Genomic DNA, 20,447 nt, shown 5'->3' with positions numbered 1-20,447 from the left:
ACAAAGGATGAATGCTTAAATTGATGGATACTCAATTTACTCTGATGTGATCATTATTGCCTGTATCAAAATATCTCATGTACCCCATAAATACATTCACCTACTATGTACCTACAAATTTTTTTAAATTTTAAGGTTAATTATTATCTCCAGAGGTTGGGTAAGAATAAGTCTTTTCTTGTAGCTTATCTAGGTTTACTAATTTTTGTATACTGAAAGAATTCTATAACTTGGGTATTAAAATATACTGTAAAGAGAAACTCAAAAAATAAACAGATATAAAGGAAAGGAGGGAAGGAAGAAAGAAGGAGGGAAGGATGATGGAAGAAATACAGGTAATTAGTGATACTCACCATGTATCACCTACTTGAGACATCAGATGTCCTTTCCTGAGAATTATTTTTCTTCCCTTTGTAAAACTGTGCATTACTGAGAACCTGTTCCTTCTTTATGTGTAAAAAGCCTCCACCCATTAAGGTAGCATTCCTTTAGCTGCCCGGCATCGTGCCAGATGCTGAGGATACAAAGACTAGATGTGGTCACTCTTTTCCATGAGCTCACGGTAAATCAAACATTGCAGTATTGTGTGACAAATGCAGTAACAGACATTCATGTAGATAGAGGAAGGAAAATATTCACTCTCTTTGAAGGAGAGTAACTGGTGAAGTCTTCACAAAAGAGGACACACATGAGCTGGGTCTTGAGGAAAGTGGGAGTTGTGCGTGGAGGGTAGATTCCAGGCACAGGGAACAGTACATGCGAGGACACGAGTTCCCACCCAGCACACTCAGGGCACTGTGAGTGGTTCAGTACGGCTGGATCAGAGATGTTGGGATGGGGTGGGGAGTGCAGGGGAAGATGAAGGAATAGACAGGAAGTCAGTCTCAGAGGAGCTTTTGAGTCCTCTGAGGCCTCACTGCTCAAAGAGAGTACATTACCTGTGTGCTTGTCAGAAATTCAGACCCTCAGGCCCACCACAGGCCTTCTGAATCAGAATCTACATGTATTTAGTTATTCAGAGACAGGGTCTCACTCTATTGCCCAGGCTGAAGTGCAGTGGTATAATCATGGCTTAGGTGATCCTCCCACCTCAGCCTCCTGAGTAGCTAGGAATATAGGCATGCACCTCCATGCTTGGCTAATTTTTAAAATTTTTTGTGGAGACAGGGTCTCACTATGTTGCCCAGGCTGGTCTTGAATTCTTGGGTTCAAGGGGTCCTCCTGCCTCAGCTTCCTAAAATGCTGGGATTACAGGCATGAGCCTCCGTGCCCAGCCAGAATCTACATTTTAGGCCGGGTGCAGTGGCTCATGCCTGTAATCCCAGCACTTTGGAAGGCCAAGGCAAGTGAATCACCTGAGGTCAGGAGTTTGAGACCAGCCTGACCAACAAGGAGAAACCCTGTCTTTACTAAAATTAGCCAGGCGTGGTGGTACATGCCTGTAATCCCAGCTACTCGGGAGGCTGAGGCAGGAGAATTGCTTGAACTCGGGAGGCAGAGGTTATGGTGAGCCAAGATCATGCCATTGCACTCCAGCCTGGGCAACAAGAGCGAAACTCTGTCTCAAACAACAACAACAAAAAACCAGAATCTACATTTTAATAAGAGGTTCAGATGATTCCTTTGTGCATTCAAGTTCAAGAAGCTCTGCTCTGATTTAACACCTTCAAACTTTATTGTGTGGGCACTGGGGAGCCTTTGAGAACTTTCAGCAGGGGCAGGACACAGTTGTTCGGTCCACCTTCCTTGGTGTCCGCAGCAGGGTTTGGTTCTTCATATCCTCTTCCCAGTCCTCTCCTTCCCTGTTTCTTCATCAGCCCCTCTGCCACTACTAACCCCAAACACTCCAGTCCTCCATCCACTACCTGTCTTCACAGACTTTTACTCAGCCTCACTGCCCTGAACACACCTTGTGTAATTCTTGAGTGCAAGGAATCCCTTGGGTTTGAACAATGACAAATGAAAATGTAAGATTCTATGATTCTATGAAATACTTTGCACAGCAGGGTGACCTTGTGGAATTCACTATGCCCAAGCAGTGGCACATGCTGAAAACATAAGTAGGCTCAAAAAACATAGAGAAAGATTCACAGATGTAAGTCCATGGTGAGTTAAGAAGGGAAACAGGATGCAGAGATGTGGTCCCTAGCCTTTTCTTGGTAATAACCTATATTGGTTTTTTTCTGACTATAAAACTAATATATGTGCATTAGAAAGCTAGAAATACATTAGTTTGAACAAGAAAACAAAAGGTCAGTCAGAGAAAAAACCAGAAGGGATTAAAAAAGAGAAGGGGCCAGGTGCGGTGGCTCAAGCCTGTAATCCCAGCACTTTGGGAGGCCGAGGCGGGCGGATCACGAGGTCAGGAGATCGAAACCATCCTGGCTAACATGGTGAAACCCCGTCTCTACTAAAAAATACAAAAAACTAGCCGGGCGAGGTGGCGGGCGCCTGTAGTCCCAGCTACTCGGGAGGCTGAGGCAGGAGAACCGCGTGAACCGGAGAGGCGGAGCTTGCAGTGAGCTGAGATCCGGCCACTGCACTCCAACCCGGGCCACAGAGCAAGACTCTGTTTCAAAAAAAAAAAAAAAAAAAAAAACAAAGAGAAGGAAATCAAGGGCATGCATGCGTGCATGCACGCACACACACTAATAACTAATACACACACACACACACACACTCTTCCCACCTCCCGCCACTCCTACCCTGTCCTTCTGATTTGGTTATAACTAAGACTGCAGATTGATCAATATTCAATGTTTACATTATCAAGACTGTAAACCTGTTGACCACTGAACTATGTAGTATACAATGATTACTTCTCCTTCCTTGCACAACATTTTGCTTTTCTGGGAGCTGATCATTGTTGTTAGTTATATGTTCAATTGATTAGTTTTTTCATGTCCTTATTGGTAATTTCTTTCTTTTTCTTTCTTCCTTCCTTCCTTCATTCCTTCCTTCCTTTCGAAATGAAGTTTCGCTCTTGTTGCCCAGGCTGGAGTGCAAATGGCACGATCTTGGCTCACCACAACCTCCGCCTCCTGGGTTCAAGCGATTCTCCTGCCCGAGTAGCTGGGATTACAGGCATGTGCCACCACGCCTGGCAGATTTTGTATTTTTAGTAGAGACAGGGTTTCTCCATGTTGGTCAGGCTGGTCCCGACCTCAGGTGATTCGCCCACCTCAGCCTCCCAAAGTGCTGGGATTACAGGCGTGAGCCACCGCCCCCAGCCTATTAGTAACTTCTTAACTCTTCCCTAAATGGGTAAATATTCTCTGAATATATTCAGATACATTAAATGGTTTGTTGTTGTTGTTTGTTTGTTTCTTTGAGACAGGGTCTTACTCTGTCCCCCAGGCTGCAGTGCAGTGGCACAATCCCAGCTCACTGCAACCTCCGCCTGCAAGGTTCAAGCAATTCTCATGCCTCAACCTCCCGAGTAGCTGGGATTACAGGTGCGTGCCACCATGGCCCAGGTAATTTTTATGCTTTTAGTGGAGATAGGGTTTCGCCATGTTGGCCAGGCTGTTCTCAATTCCTGGTCTCAAGTGATCCTCCTGTCTCAGCCTACCAAAGTGCTAGGATTACAGGTGTGAGCCACTGCACCTGGGCCATTAAATGTTTTATCAATTTCATCTTGTTGATGCCACCTTCTCTGTTGGAATCTTCTGACTGCTGTAGCCTGCATTGGTCACTCTGAAGATCTGCTACCCAGCAGCTGTTCCATAACCTTCCATCTCCATCCTGGGGATTTCCTTCAACTCTCCTCTGTTAAAAACCTGTTTTCTAGGTTCCATACACTTGCACTTCTGGTTTTTCTACCTCATTTTGGTGGAAGATTTTCTCCAGTAGCTTCCTGAGAAAGAGCTCATAGAAGACAATGGATTTGGTTTCTTGCATGTCTGGAAATGCCTTCATTCTGTCTTCACACTAAATTAATCATTTGGCTGTGTATAGAAGGGAAAATTAGAAATCATTTTCCTTCGGAACATTCAAGGCATTGTTCCATTGCCTTCCAGCTGTCACCGTGACTGGTGAGAGATCCACCGCTGTCGTGATTCCTGATCCTTTGTATGAAATCTGTCTTTTTGTTTGTTTTTAATCTTTCTGAAAACATGTAGGAGGATTTCCTCTGTCCTCAGTGTTGTGAAAATTCACCATGTTTTGTCATTTGTGAAACTATTTTCATCCATTATACTTGGCACTTGATGGGCCCTTCAGTTCTAGGAAATTTTACTGAATTGCTTCCTTGATAGTAGTTCTTTGATGGATAAGTAGATAGTTCTGTCTGCTTTCCCTTTCTGGAACTCCTATTATGTGAGACCTCCTAGGCTAGACCTTGTCTTTTGTCTACTATTTTCCATTTTCCATCTTTTGGCTTTTTTTGCTCTACTTTGTGGAAGATTGCCTCTAGCTTATTTTCCAACTGTTCTATGGAGTGTTTCATTTCTGCTATTATATTGTTAATTTTCAAGAGGGTTTTTTTGTGCATTAAATGTTCCTTTTTTCCAATATTTTGTTATGAAAGTTTCCAAACACATAGACAAGTTGAAATAATTTTATGGCAAACACCCATATAACCATCACCTGACTTGAACCTGGGAGGCAAAGGTTGCAGTGAGCCGAGATCATGCCATTGCACTCTAGCCCGGGCAACGGTGTGAGACTCTGTCTCAAAAAAGGGGGGAAAAAAAAAAGAAAATAGAAAGTAAAAACTGAGAGGAAAACAGCGCTTATTTTAACTCCTGATGGCACTATTTGCAGGAGTCATGCTTCAGTGCCTTGTAAGAAGTTTACCAAACTGCCAGCCTCATGGAGCAGGAGACCTCTTTAAGATTGGTGGGCCAGGTGCAGGGGTGGGGGTGGGAGTTCCTGCACAACTCTGTTGATGCTTGGTTGACCCTGACAGATATTCTGGGCCATGCTGGCTTTTGACTGGAACCTGCTACCTAGGTTGACCCTTCAGTTCCTCTCCTTATCAGCTCTGTTATTTCCAATCTCTAGCTCACATCTTGCCCAACTCCATTCCACTGTCTGTTTCAGTTTGCATCCTTTCTCCCTGCCATTTAAATTTTCCCCAAACAGATCTGACCTTAGTCACCTACTTGTATCCTCTATTGAGTTTTCATTCAACAACATTTGTTGAGCATCTTTCTGCCAGGCCCATGGTAAGTACAGGAGACTCAAGGTTGAGAATAACACAGCGTTGCAAGTATATCCTCTGGATCCAAACTACCTGGGTTCGAATCCTAGTACCATCATTTCTAACTGCAGGATCTTGGGCAAGTTACTTTGTTGTACTCCAGTGTCCTCATCTATATAAAAAGAATAATAATACGGTCATTTTATCATGGGGTTAGTGAGAGGACTGACTAAGTAGCTTAGAAGGGTGTCTGGTGCCCGGTAAGCACTCTTTAAGTGCTGGCTCTTAAGGCGCGGTCCTTGCCTCTCAAGGAGTTCATGGTCTACAGTTCCCCCTGGGGGACAGGACTGAGCTGGCCGGCTTTGCAAGTGACCTGCAGCTCCTGACTACCCTTTCCTGAACCGGGTGGAAGTTCTGTAGTCACAGATTCACTGTATGACCCCAGACAAGTAAGTTCTGTCCGGGTCTCACTTTTTGCATTTATAAAGAAAGGAAATTGGACTAAAATTGATTTCCAAGATCCCAACAAACTATTATACTTGCTCTGGGTCAAGCAGCCCAAGTTTCAAACCGTGTCAGTTTGGCCAAGACACTTAGCCCTCAGAGCTTGTTTCATCCCTGTAAAACGTGGATGATATTGCTAATCCCCTCCCAGTGCTGTGATGAGGGTTGAATAATACAAGGTAAGCCCCACGCGCTCGCCGGCTACAGGCACACAGCGAGAGGAAGTCAGGCCAGCCTTTTTGATTCACCGCAGAATTCGATCCACCCGCCCTCGCCGTTCAGCGCACGCGCGCTGGCACCGCCCCGCCCCCGCCGACCGCAGATTCCCAACTTCCGGTTCCGCCAGGGCCCAGAGGTGGTGTTGAAGCTAATGGCGGTGCCCACGGAACTGGATGGAGGGAGTGTTAAGGAGACCGCAGCGGAAGAGGAACCGCGAGTTCTGGAACCCGGCGCCGCCCCGTTCGGAAATTTTCCTCATTATTCTCGCTTCCACCCTCCGGAGCAACGGCTCCGCCTCCTGCCCCCGGAGCTGCTTCGACAGCTCTTTCCTCAGAGTCCCGAGAACGGGCCGATTCTGGGGCTCGACGTGGGGTGTAACTCCGGGGTGAGTGACAGGGGAGGGATTGGAGCATCCGGAACCAAGCGGTTGGTTGCCTACACATCCACTGTGGTTCTGGCCTGGGCTCACACCTATCAAAACTTTCCCAAATCGAGTATAAAGCATGGCGTTGACCTTGCCAGTGCTGCTGCTGCCTGCCCGCCAGGGTTCCACCATCTGTCTTAGGAATCTCTCTTGGAGAGGAGTCCTTGTCGACTAAGTTCCCACTTCTCTTTAAGGGCCAGACCCCAGGTGGGGACGGTCCCTGTATCTAGGGTGGCCTCTGTCCAGCGTGCCTGGCGCTTTGGCTGGGGAGAGGGGGCTTCCAGAGACACACGTTTGGGAACATGGGGTTAGGTTTGGGTTACTGGGAGAGAAGAGCCAAGGGTGACAGAATCATGCCTGATATTGAGACTCATGTGTGCAGTACAGGACAGACCCTAGGACCTGCAGGTTTATTTCAAAAAAAGTGGGTAGGCCGGGGCGGTGGCTCACGTCTGTAATCACAGCACTTTGGGAGGCCGAGGCGGGCAGATCACAAGGTCAGGAGATCGAGACCATCCTGGCTAACACAGCGAAACCCCGTCTCTACTAAAAATACAAACAATTAGCCAGGCATGGTGGCGGGCACCTGTAGTCCCAGCTACTCGGGAGGCTGAGGCAGGAGAATGGTGTGAACCCAGGAGGCGGAGCCTGGAGTGAGCCGAGATGGTCCCACTGCACTCCAGCCTGGGCAACAGAGCGACACTCCATCACAAAAACAAAGCAAAACAAAAACAGTGAGTTGACAAAGTACAGTGGAGAGGATCGAAGAAATAGAGCATTTTGCCCGAGGGAATGGAGAAGGGTGGCACTGCCACTCTTCTTGCTGCAAACTGTTCTTAGGGATATAATGATTATAATCAAACCACATGCAAAATAAGGAAATGTCTCTGCCACACCTATTTGTAGCTACTGGGATATCCTACACTAGCAGGCAGTCTGAACTTACCATGGCAAATGCTTCAAAAGTTAGTACCCTCTCTCTGCTCCCTCCATCACTCCAGTCCAGCATCTGGAGGGTGGGGGACAGTTTTGTTGGGTTGCTGTCCTTTCACAGAAGAGACTTTGGGGGACGATTGCAGACCTTGTGGGACTCAGTTGATAAGGAGGAGGAGGAGGACATTTGGATACAGTCTTAAAGACTGGAATGAGGAGATGGGTTGATGTCCGGTGTCCCCTGCAAAATTTCTTCTCTGTGATGATACAGGAAGTCAGAGGGTGAAAACAGTGGAAAAGAGAGTCTGAGGTTAAGGCTTGGGATTTCACGAAAGGCATTAGGAAACCACCAGAGATTTTAAAGTTAAGAGTAGTATACACAGGAGAGGTAAAGACATAATTGGCAGCTAACTAGGGTAGTGGTTCCCAAACCTGGCTGTACATTTATGGAGCTTTCTGTTTTGCACTTTTTAAAAAATGCTTTCTCTTCTGGATCTTTGTAGTCAGAAAAGGGAAAAAAAAAAGGCTTGCGCTTGATAAAACAAAAAAATTCAAACTACAAAGGGGTAAATAGTAAAAAGTCTCTACTCCGAACCCTAAATCCTCCTTTTCCCCCACACAGTGGCACCACTGTTTATAATTTCTTAGGTATCAGTCCTGTGTGTATACCAGCATTTATGTATATATAAATACCCCCCTTTTAGTTTTATAAATGGTAACACACTATTAGTAGCTTTTAATTCTGAGATTATATAACCACATTCTTTTTTTAGCAGCGTCCTAATGTTTCATTGGATAGATGTACCATAATTTATGGGTGCTTTTTTTTTTTTTTTTTTTTTTCAATTTTAAAAACTCTTTCCCCAGCCTGGGCAACATGGCAAAACCTCATCTCTAAAAAAAATTAGCCAGGTGTGGTGGTGGGCGTCTGTAGTCCCAGCTACTTAGGGAGGCTGAGGGAGGAGGATCGCTTGAACCCAGGAGGTCGAGGCTGCAGTGGGCCTTGATTGTGCCACATACCCCAGCCTGGGTGACAAAGTGAGACCCTGTCTCAAATAGAACAACAACAGAAAACCCAAAAAACTGCTGGGCGCAGTGGCTGACGCCTATAATCCCAACATTTTCAGAGGCTGATGCTGGTGGATTGCTTAAGCTCAGGAGTTCTAGATCAGCCTGGGCAACATGGCAAACTCTCATCCCTACCAAAAATACAAAAATTAACTGGGCAGTGTGGTGTGCACCTGTGGTTCCAGCTACTCATGAGGCTGAAGTAGGAGGATCTCTGGAGCTTGGGAAGTCAAGGCTGCAGTGATCTCACGCCACTGCACTCTGCAGCCTGGGAAACAGAGTAAGACCGTGTCTCAAAAAAAAATAATAATAATAATAATAAACATTTTCAGCACCCCGCAAGTTCCCCTATATGCCTTTTCCTGTTCATAAACCTCTATTCTCTACCCAGAGGTAACAACAAGCCTTCTGTTGTTTCCTTGCTTTTCTTTATAGTGTACTGTTTTTCTTCCCTGAACGATGTAGTTTAATTTCACCCATTTTTGAGCTTCATGTAAGTGGATGCTTGTCATATATTTTCTGTTATGGCTTGCTTTTTCTTCTCAACATTATGTATTTGTGAGAATCGTCCATGCTGTGCACCAAGCTGAGTGTCTTCATTTTTAACTGCTACTTAGTATTCTATCTTCATGATTATACCACATTGATTTGTCTATGCCACTGTCATTGGACATCTGGGTGGCTTCCATTGTGCATTTTCTTCACCTGCACAAAAGGCATAAATATTTTCCTCACATGCTTGTTACACCAAGCAAATAAAGTAGTAAACAGAAAAATGCCTTGAAAATACTATGTGGAAAAACACAAATTTGAGTTAGTTATAATGGTTATAGAAATCAAAGAGGCCAGGTGCAGTGGCTCATTCCTATAGTCCCAGCACTTTGGGAGGCCAAGGCAGGTGGATCACTTGAGGTCAGTTAAAGACCAGCCTGGCCAACATGACGAAACCCTGTCTCTACTAAAAACAAAAATTAGCTGGGTGTGGTGATGTGTGCCTGTAATCCCAGCTACTTAGGAGGCTGAGGCAGGAGAATCGCTTGAACCTGGGAGGCAGAGATTGCAGTGTACCGAGATCATGCCATTGCACTCGAGCCTGGGTGACAGAACCAGACTTTGTCTCCAACAACAACAACAAAAAAAGGAATTCAAAGTTAGAGAAAGGAGATGGTGACTTAAGAGTAAAAAGGTGCTAATGTGGTAAAAATCACAAATCATTAGACTTGTCTAGAAGGTTGTTAGCAGTGACTTTTAGCAATGATGGTTATAGAATCAGAATGTCTCAGAAGGAGGTGATGAATCCTAAGACAGTAAAATTGAAGCTGTAATGAAGGCTAAATGAGGACTTTGGAATCCAGAGGTCCAAAGGTCTGAGAAGCAGGTTTTTATAAGATGGTGCTTGCTGTATTCCTCACTTCCTTTGTAAGAGACACGGTTATGCCTCTGGACCCCTTTCCTCCTCCCTGGGGTCTTCAGATACCCAGAAAAAGAGTGAGTTTATCAGCATATTACTTAAGCTGGGAAATACTTCTGTAGGCTCCTTTGCTGCATCCATTTGGCTGTAACTTTGAACTACAACCCAATCTATCATCAGTGTCAGGAAAATATGGGGATGATGCATTACAGCATGTGACCCCTGGAGGGCACTGAGAGCCTATTCTGTGGAAAACTTCTTGCACAACCTCTTTAGGTTATGGTTTAGGAACCTCACATCCTATACAGCCAGAGGTAAGTGGCATTCTCAGTGGGAGAATGATACAGATTTCTCTTCCATTCATTGGTTGAGAACTGCAGTGACAAAGCTCTTTTGGATTCCTCTAGGATCTGAGTGTGGCTCTATACAAACACTTCCTCTCCCTACCTGACGGGGAGACCTGCTCAGATGCCTCAAGAGAACTTCGGCTCCTCTGCTGTGACATAGATCCAGTCCTGGTGAAGCGAGCCGAAAAAGAATGTCCTTTTCCTGATGCCTTGACCTTTATCACCCTGGACTTCATGAATCAAAGGAAACGGAAGGTTCTCTTAAGCTCTTTCTTAAGCCAATTTGGACGTTCAGTTTTTGACATTGGCTTCTGTATGTCAATAACCATGTGGATTCATCTGAACCACGGAGACCATGGCCTGTGGGAGTTCCTGGCCCATCTTTCCTCCCTCTGCCACTACCTCCTTGTGGAGCCCCAACCCTGGAAGTGTTACCGGGCAGCTGCAAGGCGTCTCCGAAAGCTGGGACTCCATGATTTTGACCACTTCCACTCCCTTGCCATCCGAGGTGATATGACCAATCAGATTGTGCAGATCTTGACCCAGGATCATGGCATGGAATTAATATGTTGCTTCGGCAACACCAGTTGGGACAGAAGCCTTCTGTTCTTCAGGGCAAAACAAACCATAGAGACTCATCCAATCCCTGAATCACTGATAGAAAGAGGGAAAGAAAAGAACAGATTAAGATTTCAGAAGCAGTGAGATGGGAGGGCAAGAAGACCAAGAAAGAGATATTGAAAGAGTTTTATATTGAGAATTATGTTCATTCTCCTTAACTCCTTAACAATCAGGCAGCCTCAAAACCTGGCAGGAGCTTTTGGTAAAATGTCCAAGGCATATAATTGAAAGAATCGGTATCTGTTCCCCATTGTTTGGAACAAATCTTGTGGAGAATGAATCTGTGGAGTGGTGAGCTAGGATATCTGGATTGGGATGGCCTAGGAAAAGTGGTCCTGGTTATGAGTTATGGAGGGGGCTGCTTTGGGGGATTATTTATAAAGATAAAACTAGGCTAGTCTTAAAATATATCAGTTCCTGGGCTCTCTGAATCTTACCTGGTTTCTTTAGGCTTTCGGACTTGCTAGGCCTGACTTTGGGCAAAACCTTAGTAATTCAGGTTTGGAATGTGGCTTAGGAATCTATTTTCTGTTTTTTGTTTGTGCATTCTTCTATTATAGTAATATGTACATAAAATTTACCATTTTAACCGTTTTTAAGTATAGTTTTTCAGAACGTGGAAATCCCATCAAAAACTGGATTAAAAATTAAAAGATAAATAATTTTTTTAAAAGTATACAATTTTTGTGACATTAAGTACATTAACAATGAGGCATCTGTTTTTAACAGCTCCCCCAGATGATTCTGAGGCAAGCAGAGGTAGACCATACTTTGAGTGCTTACGGTTCCATTTAGCCCTCCTCTATGTATTTTTCCTGGTATGAGTTCTTCCCTGTGACTTTAACAACTACCTACATGCTTATGGTCCCCAAATATATTGGTAGCCCTATATCCACAGTCCCAGACTAGCATTTTTCCTGTTTTGTCATTATATCCCTTAGTTCTTAGGTACATCAGATTCAACATATCTCAAAAGCAAGCTCATTACTCTCATTGAAAACCTAGTCCTATCTCATTTGATAGTATTCACTGCTTAAGCTAGAAACCTCAGTTGATTTTCTCACTTACATTCCCCACATTGAAGTGCTCACAAAGTCCAGCAGCAAATTCTATCAATTAACATGTACATTTCATTCCATCCATGTGTCCAGTGCCTGGTGGGGGGTTCCTATATTAAAGTCATCTACCTTCTAATCCATTCTCTGCCTTACAGCCACAGTTTACTCATCTGTACAACTGAAATAACACCACTTTCCTTTTCCTATGCCCAAATTTCCTAAGGATGTGAAGGTATTTTGCAGAATATAGAGTGATAAAGAAAAATAAGGTGCTATTACACTGTGTGAGCATGCTGCAGACCACAACTGCACTTGTTAGACCAGAGGCTTATGAGAAAAACATCTCACCTTGTAGAAAACATGCATCTTACTATCTCGGATAACTTGTTTTTCAGGATAATGATGTAATAAGGAGTCCAGCCTCAGTGCTACAGAACATTTTAAAGGAAGCAGTGTTGGCAGGGAGGGATATGGAGCTAATGGAAATGAGGCCGGTTTATGATGGTCTCAGTTATTGCAGTAGTTACAGAGCTGAGTTTACACACAAGATCTTAATTTAGGAACACTTTGAAACCTTGTAACCCTGCCGGGTGCTCTCTCCTCTCACTCCACCAAGGCAGTGCACAGAAACATAAGTGGCGCTATGGAAGGATGAATAATGGTCCCCCAAGATGTCCACCTAATCCCTGAAACCAGTGAATGTTACCTTAGATAGCAAAAGGGGCTTTGCAAATGAGATTGAGGATCTTGAGATCGGTAGATTAACCTGGATGATCAAAATAGACCCTAAGTGCGATCATCAGTGTTCTTATAATAGGGAGGCAGAGGGAGAGCTGACCACAGTAGGAGATGTAATGACAAAAGCAAGAGGTTGGAGTGATGTGAAGAAGGCCATAAGTCAAGGAATGCAGGTGGCTTCTAGAAGTTAGCAAAAGCAAGGAAATGTATTCTCCCCTGAAGCCTCCAGAAGGAACAGCCCTGCCAACACCTTGATTTTAGATTTCTGATCTCCAGAGCTGTAAGAGAATAAATCGGTATTTTAAACCACTAAGTTTTGTGGTGATTTCTTACAGCAGCACTACAAAACTAATACATGGGCTCTGACTACAGTGAGACTGGCTTACAAAGCCAAGTGGCACCTTTCCCAGATAACTCCTTGATAACAGAAAATAACCTCAGTGACCAGAAGGATACACAGGGGCTTTGTCCAACATGGCTAATTAAGAAATAGCCAGGTGCAGTGCCTCACGCCTGTAATCCCAACACTGGGAGGCTGAGGCGGGTGGATCACTTGAGCTCAGCAGTTTGAGACCAGCCTGGGCAACATGGCAAAACCCTGAATCTGCAAAAAATACCAAAAAAAAAAAAAAAAAAAAATTAGCTGGAAGTGGTGGCACGCACCTGTAGTCTGGTAACTTGGGAGGCTGAGGTGCAGGATCACTTGAGCTCAGGAGGCTGAGGTTGCAGTGAGCCAAGATCATGCCACTGCACTCCAGCCTGGATAACAGAGTGATACTGTCTTAAAAAAAGAAATCCTCAATAACTAAAAGCTTTGGGAGATGCTTCAGCATCCGAACCTGACCTGTTCCCTAGTAAGAGATTGGCTGAGCAGTTACCTGACCTGTTGGGAGGAACCACTGTATTTCACGTCTGTGGCAGTTGGTTTCAAAAAGGATGTGTAATTACTGTCCATAAAAATGAGGTCCTCAGGTCGGGTGCGGTGGCTCACATCTGTAATCCCAACACTTTGAGAGGCCAAGGCGGGAGAATCACTTGAGCTCAGGAGTTAAAGACCAGCCTGGGTAATACAATAAGACTTCATCTCTACAAAAAAATTTAAAAATTTAAAAATTAGCTGAACATAGTGGCATGCGCCCATAGTCCTAGCTACTCGGGAGGCCGAGGTGGGAGGATTGCTTGAGCCTGAAAAGCAAGGTTGCAGTGAGCCGAGATCATGCCACTGCACTCCAGCCTGAACGGCAGAGTGAGACTCTATCTCAAAAAAAAAAAAAAAAAAAAAAAAAAGGAATGGCAGTATAAGCATATTTAGTCATATAGAAGAATCAGCCAAAAAGTTAAAATGGCTCATTGCTGGGGGTAAGAAATGCAGCAAATAATTGCTTCTGTATTATTTGATTATTAAACCATATGGACATATTACTTTTTATACAAACTAATCTTAAATGAATAATTTTTTAAATTAGTGAGTGTTTTCTAAAATAACTCTCACTGTACCACCCATCTATCTGCCTAATTTTTCCTTCACAGCATAGCCAAAATCTTAGAAAAGTTTTTTGTTGTTGTTTGTGTTTTTGTTTTGTTTTTGAGACAGAGTCTCACTCTATTACCCAAGCTGGAGTGTAATGGCACAGTTGGGTCACGGCAACCTCCGCCTCCCAGGCTCAAGCGATTCTCCTGCCTCAGCCTCCCGAGTAGCTGGGATTACAGGCACGTGCCACTGCGCACAGCTAATTTTTGTATTTTTAGTAGAGACGGGGTTTCACCATGTTGGCCAGGCTGGTCTTGAATTCCTGACCTCAGGTGATCCACCCACCTTGTCCTCCCCAAAGTGCTGGAATTACAGGTGTGAGCCACTGCACCCAGCCGAAAAGTTTTAAACACCTCCTGTCTCCATTCCTTATTTTGTACATTTTTCTCAATCCTTCAGAATCTGGTTTTGCCAGGTTGGGCGGGGTGGCTCACGGCTGTAATCCCAGCACTTTGGAAGGCCAAGATGGGAGGACTGCTTGAGCCCAGGAGTTTGAGAACTGCCTGGGCAATGGAGTGAGACCCCATCTCTGTTTTAAATAAACAAATAAAATCTGGTTTTATCAAAGTCTCCAATGACATGTGGCTCTGTCCTGATCGAACTTGACTCAGCAACATCGGGGCCAAAAAAATCATCTCTTCCTATTCATGGGGAATTGGTTCCAGGACCCACAAGGATACAAAAATCAAAGGATGCTTAAGTCCCTTACATAAAATGGTGTAGTATTTGCAAATGACCTAGGGGTACTCTCTTATATACTTTAAATCATCTCTAGATTACTTATAATATGTAATATCATGTAAATACTATGTAAATCGTTAACACTAATTTTTTTTTTTTTTTTTAGACGGAGTCTCACTCTGTCGCCCAGGCTGGAGTGCAGTGGCGCGACCTCGGCTCACTGCAAGCTCCGCCTCCTGGGTGCATGCCATTCTCCTGCCTCAGCCTCCCGAGTAGCTGGACTACAGGCGCCCACCACCTTGCCCGGCTAATTTTTTGTATTTTTAGTAGAGGCGGTGTTTCACCGTATTAGCCAGGATGGTCTCGATCTCCTGACTTCATGATCCACCTGCCTTGGCCTCCTAAAGAGCTGGGATTACAGGCGTGAGCCACCGTGCCCAGCCTAAATTTTTAAAATTTTGCATTTTTATTGCTGTATTTTTTTTTTCTGATCTAGTCTTCAGAGAGATGTAGTTTTGTTTGTTTGTTTGTTTGTTTTTCTGATCTGAGGTTGATTGAGTGCATGGATGTGGAAGTCACCAATAAGAAGGACCGATTGTATTTGGTCTTTTTTTTTTTTGGAAATCCCTTTCTTGTGTTCTGGTGACAACGTTCACTCAGTTTTCTTTCTCCTTCTCTGGAGACCCCCCTCTAATGTTGATGTTCCTTGGGGTTCTGCTCCAGCCTTTCTTTTCTCTACTTGCATGATCTCCTCAACTCCATGAGTTTAGTAACCACTAACATTCTGAGGACTCACAAATCTCTTATCTATCATCCCGATTCCTCTCCTGAACTTCAGAATTATTTATCCCACAGCCTACATCAGTGCTTCCCAACCTTTTCCATGTCAGTACACACATGGAAAACGATGGTGTTTTATATGCTGGATGATGCAATCTGGCATAACCAAGATTGCTCTCTGACTCAGGAAGCTTGTGCTGCCCTGAGAATTGTGAAGCCCAATATGCAGCACCACCTTAACCTCTTCCTGAGGCACACAGTTGGGAAGTTCTGAGGAGTTGGAGAGATGTTTCTACTTGGATGCCCCCTGGGGATTTCAACGTCCTCCCCATCACCACTATCACTTTCCTAGTCCAGACCACGTCATTTCTCGTTTTTCTCCTCAGGTACTACAAAAACCTTGCCTGGCCCCCCTGACTTCAGTCTTGCTCTCTCTATCCTCCACACTGCAACCACACTGATCTAAAATGCAAATCTGACTATGCTACCCTCCTGCTTAAAACCATTCAAAGTCCACACTGCTCTTAGGATAAAGGATGATCTACCCACTGCTTTCCTTTCCAGTCTCATTTTTTATCATACCCCACATGAACTCTGTACAAGTTATCTAATACTTTATGTACAGTGCTTAGCATATAGATTCAATAAAAATGTTTGAATGATGAAAAGTGATGAAAAAGAGGTTCAAGGATATGAGCAGATTAATCATATCTGTGCCAGGTAGGAGGTTTCAAAGCACATACTGGCAATGCTGTCAGAATCCAAGGAACATGACTGTTCTGTACAGAATTATGTACATGTAGCAGTAAAGATCTATTCCTATACAGCAAGTGGACCAAACATTATACAACAGCTCCTTTCTTCCTCTTACTGATCAGGAAAGACATTGAGATTGCACTCAGAGTTCATCTGTCTGGAAAACAGCCATATTACAAAAATGTTTTGAGGTTAGGCATGGTAGCTCACATCTATAATCCTAGCACTTTAGGAGGCCACAGTGGGAGGATCGCTTGATCTCAGGAGTTCAAGACCAGCCTGAGCATACAGTGAGACCCTGTCTCTACAAAAAATGAAAAAATTAGCTGGGTATGGTGGAGTGCACTTGTAGTCCCAGCTAGTTGGTGGGGGCTCACTTGAGCCTAGAAGTCAAGGCTGCAGTGAGCTGTAATCACACCACTGCACTCCAATCTGGGTGACACAGCAAGACCCAATCTAGAGAAAAAAAAAAAAAGAAAAAATGTTTTGAGAGGCTAGTTACCAACCTGACTATCTCCTGTTGCCAGGAGTTCTAAACTAGAGTCAGTTTATCAACCAATGGCTAAATGGCTACAGTTTCAACCTCTGAGAATTGAAGATGCTCCAACATTAAATGAATGACCACACAGTATTAAAGCAGGGAACCCCATTCAAAGTACTGATGTTAGCAGTGACAGGGTGGTTCTCTCTGACAATCCATCTGTCAGGCATCAGCACTACATGCATAGTTAGACAATACCACCAAACTGGTTTGTTACTAAACCAGTAGTAACAGCTTGCAGCTACCAGAGACCTAAGAGGCCTAGCCTGTTTTGTTACACAGACGACTCAAGTAAATAACAATATATGATTAGTGATACAAGAGTGAAGAACAAACTTTGGGACTTCTGTGTAATTTTTAATTTATGCAAATAATAGCACTAAGGAATGAAAGAGTCTTAAGTCTCATCAAAAGACTGAAAGGGATCTTGGAGCAATAGTAGTTATACTTCTTTCAACCCCTGCCAGTGAGGATGAAGGTTTGTGAAACATAGAGAATCTGCCAAAATCTGAATGCCAAAATTACCAAATGCACAATAGCCTTTAAGGAAGGAGCACAGGTGCTTGCTCTGACAAATACAGATGTTCTGGCTGTATTTACTAAACAAGGGTAAACATCTAAATGAAAAGTAAAATATTGGCTGGGTGCGGAGGCTCACGCCTGTAATCCCAGCACTTTGGGAGGCTGAAGGGGGCAGATCACTTGAGGTCAGTAGTTCAAAACCAGCCTGGACAACTTGGTGAAACCTCATTTCTACTAAAAATACAAAAATTAGCTGGGTGTGGTGGCGCCCACCTGTAATCTCAGCTACTTGGGAGGCTGAAGCAGAAGAATTGCTTGAGAATTGCAAGAGGCAAGAGAATTGCCTCTTGGGAGGCAGAACTTCAGTAAGCCGAGATTGTGCCACTGCACTCCAGCCTGGGTGATGGAGTGAGACTCTGTCTCAAAAAAGAAAAAAAAAAAAAAAAAAGTAAATTATCATCTTGATGTTCTGTTTACTTCCAATAATTCAGTTATTTGGAAACATCCAAAAGTAGTCAGAAATGCCTGGCAGACGTTTAAGGTTTTCTACCTCAATGCAGAATTAGGAATACAAGGCAATATTAGGAATACAACAGGTACATGGAGTTTTATTGGACTTTCAAGCCCCTTGAGGAAAGGACCATGTCTACTTTGTGTTGTAATCCCAGAACTATCCCACTGATCCCTATTCAATAAATGTTAGATGATTGAATAAGAATTCACAATGCTGTAGGCTTCTGAAGATGCCATTATCATCAAGAAATAAGATGAAAAGGAGAAATGAAAACATGTCTATGAAAATATTTGCACCAGAATGTTAATAGCAGCCATATTCATCATAACCCCAACTGGAAATACCCAAATATCCATCAATTGAAGAATGGATAAACACATTGTGATATATTCATGTGATGGAATATTGCTCAGCAATAAAAAAGAACAGATTACTGATACACATGGATGGATCTCAAAAACATTACTAAGCTAAAGCATACAGACACAAATACATACCGTAAAGTTCCATATATGTGAAATACAAATGCAGACAAATCTATGGTGCTATAATTCAGGAAGTTGCCAGGGGAGGGTGATGGTGGGTGTGGGGTGATCAACTATAAAGGGGCATGAGGGAACTTTCTAGGGTGATGGTTCAGTATCTTGTTTTGGGTGTTAATTACATAGGTGTATATTTTGAAATTCACCAAACAAAGCACCTAAGATGTGTGCATTTTATTGCATGTTATGAATTGTTTAAGGGCTGGGCACGGTGGCTCATATCTGTAATCCTAGCACTTTGGGAGGCCGAGGTGGGCAAATCACCTGAGGTCAGGAGTCCGAGACCAGCCTGGCCAACATGGTGAAACTCCTGTCTCTACTAAAAATACAAAAATTAGCCAGGTGTGGTGGCGCACACTTGTAATACCAGCTACTTGGGAGGCTGAGGCAGGAGAATCACCTGAAATCAGAAGGCAGAGGTTGCAGTGAGCAGAGATTGTGCCACTGCACTCCATCCAACCTGGGACAGAGTGAGACTCCATCTCAGAGAAAAGAGTCTCACTCTGTCACCCAGGCTGGAGTGCAGTGGCACGATCTTGGCTCACTGCAAGCTCCGCCTACCGGGTTCATGCCATTCTCCTGCCTCAGCCTCCCAATTAGCTGGGAGCCCACCACCATGCCTGGCTAATTTTTTGTATTTTTAGTAGAGATGGGGTTTCACCGTGTTAGCCAGGATGGTTTCTGTCTCCTGACCTTGTGATCCACCTGCCTTGGCCTCCCAAAGTGCTGGGATTACAGGCGTGAGCCACCATGCCCAACCAGAATAAAATATTTTTTAAGCAAAAAAAATGAGAAAGTTGGTGGGAGTAACCATCAAGACATCTTTTAGGTTCCAGTAATAGCTGTCCTTGGGCACTCTTTTCATCAAGCTACCTCTATGCTCAAGAACCCAAAATGACTTATTTTATGCCTTGTCACATCCGTATCCTTATTCTGCTCTCCTCTGAAGGAAACCTCTTCCATTAACTTCTCCCACTTCCCAACATACCATGGTGATCTGCTCATGGTCCTATGCAGATAATTTGTTCTTTCCTATCTGAGTCTCTTTGTGGCCTTTACCCTGCCTGGACCCTACTGAAGTTCTCTCTGCCCTTCAAATCCCGTGTTTAAATAAGCCTCCTTCAGAAAAGAACTCCTAATCCTAGCCAGTCTGAGCACCCTAAATTCCCTTACTTTTTATGTTCCTTTATTGGACTAATATGATACTCTAAGCTGCCTCCTTTGTATACTCACAACAAAAGAAATTTTAATGAAGTAGGCAGAGACTGTGCCTAGGGATTCCTTCGTATTTCCCTGCAGAACCCAGTTGAGAACCTACATTTCTGGGGCAGTCACTACAATGCAGGTTGTGAGGTTTATACGGTATTTAGGCGAGGGCAAGTAAGTGTTTAATTAAGGACTAATGGGAATGATATTGAAAGCTCTGAGGCTCTGCAGGGGCCTGGATGGGCTGTTTGCTTTTCCTCATCCCCACCGAGATAGCAAGTGGTTGAGAACAAGGTTGTATCCTTTTTCTGCCCAGCCTTCCCTCCCAAACCAGTGAGGAAACGGCCAGCACTGCTTGTCTGATGAGCGGAGCCTGTTCCTATCACTGTTTTCCAGATTACTGGGGGGACGACCCTATCCTGGATAAGGAAGAGAGAGGCGGGAGCATTTAAGGCCAAAGAGGCACTCAAGACTTTCCCTATGGATTTACACCCAACACATATGCAGAAAGGCAAATGACAAACACCGACGCTCACAACCACACATACACGTGCACGCCCAGCCCCACAGAAGCAAACGCGCATGCCTGTGGGTCCGCGCGCACCTACTTAGTTTTCTCTGTTCTAGACGCCCTCATTCCACCCCCGCTCGGCCCAGCCCGGCGTCCTCTACCCAGGCACGGCTGAGGTTTACCAAGCCCGGCCGGGCCTGGAGAAAGTGTTTCTACAGAGGGGGAAGGGAGGTCCTTCCCACCAGAGCGGAAGCGGCGCGCGCCGGCCGGGCGGACTTAGCTGGCGTCCTGGGAACATCTGGAGGGGGCTGGGAGGGGCGCGCATCCAGGGTGAATGTGGATTGGCTGCTAGGGAGGAGGGAGGCGGGGTCAGAGCCAGGGGCGGGGCTCTTCGGCC

At 44.5% G+C, this 20,447-nt stretch overlaps 1 protein-coding gene and 1 long non-coding RNA gene across 2 annotated transcripts; one reads left to right on the top strand and one right to left on the bottom strand.

Moving 5' to 3' along the window:
* Nucleotides 1–5,983: 5,983 nt before the first annotated feature.
* On the top strand, nucleotides 5,984–12,775 carry BCDIN3D (BCDIN3 domain containing RNA methyltransferase). The gene is made up of 2 exons (XM_023211182.1): nucleotides 5,984–6,251; nucleotides 10,110–12,775. Exons 1-2 carry the CDS (start codon nucleotides 6,018–6,020, stop codon nucleotides 10,752–10,754), a joined length of 879 nt encoding a protein of 292 aa, XP_023066950.1. The 5' UTR covers nucleotides 5,984–6,017; the 3' UTR covers nucleotides 10,755–12,775.
* On the bottom strand, nucleotides 7,954–20,350 carry LOC111542021. Its single transcript, XR_002731419.1, has 3 exons — nucleotides 20,144–20,350; nucleotides 19,808–19,958; nucleotides 7,954–10,703 (listed from the first exon to the last, which is right to left on the bottom strand). It is a non-coding gene; the product is annotated as an uncharacterized LOC111542021 (long non-coding RNA).
* Between the last annotated feature and the right edge of the window lie 97 nt (nucleotides 20,351–20,447).

The sequence above is a fragment of the Piliocolobus tephrosceles genome, chromosome 10 (genome assembly GCF_002776525.5).
Source record: "Piliocolobus tephrosceles isolate RC106 chromosome 10, ASM277652v3, whole genome shotgun sequence".
NCBI classification, from domain to species: domain Eukaryota; kingdom Metazoa; phylum Chordata; class Mammalia; order Primates; family Cercopithecidae; genus Piliocolobus; species Piliocolobus tephrosceles.
The sequence above is the reverse complement of the archived record's forward strand: the minus strand, read 5'-3'. Positions and strand labels throughout refer to the sequence as shown.

Coding starts and splice junctions, on each gene's coding strand:
- BCDIN3D (XM_023211182.1), top strand. CDS start 6,018: ATGGCGGTGCCCACGGAACTGGATGGAGGGAGTGTTAAGGAGACCGCA. Junction 6,252..10,109: donor ACGTGGGGTGTAACTCCGGG/GTGAGTGACAGG, acceptor GGATTCCTCTAG/GATCTGAGTGTGGCTCTATA.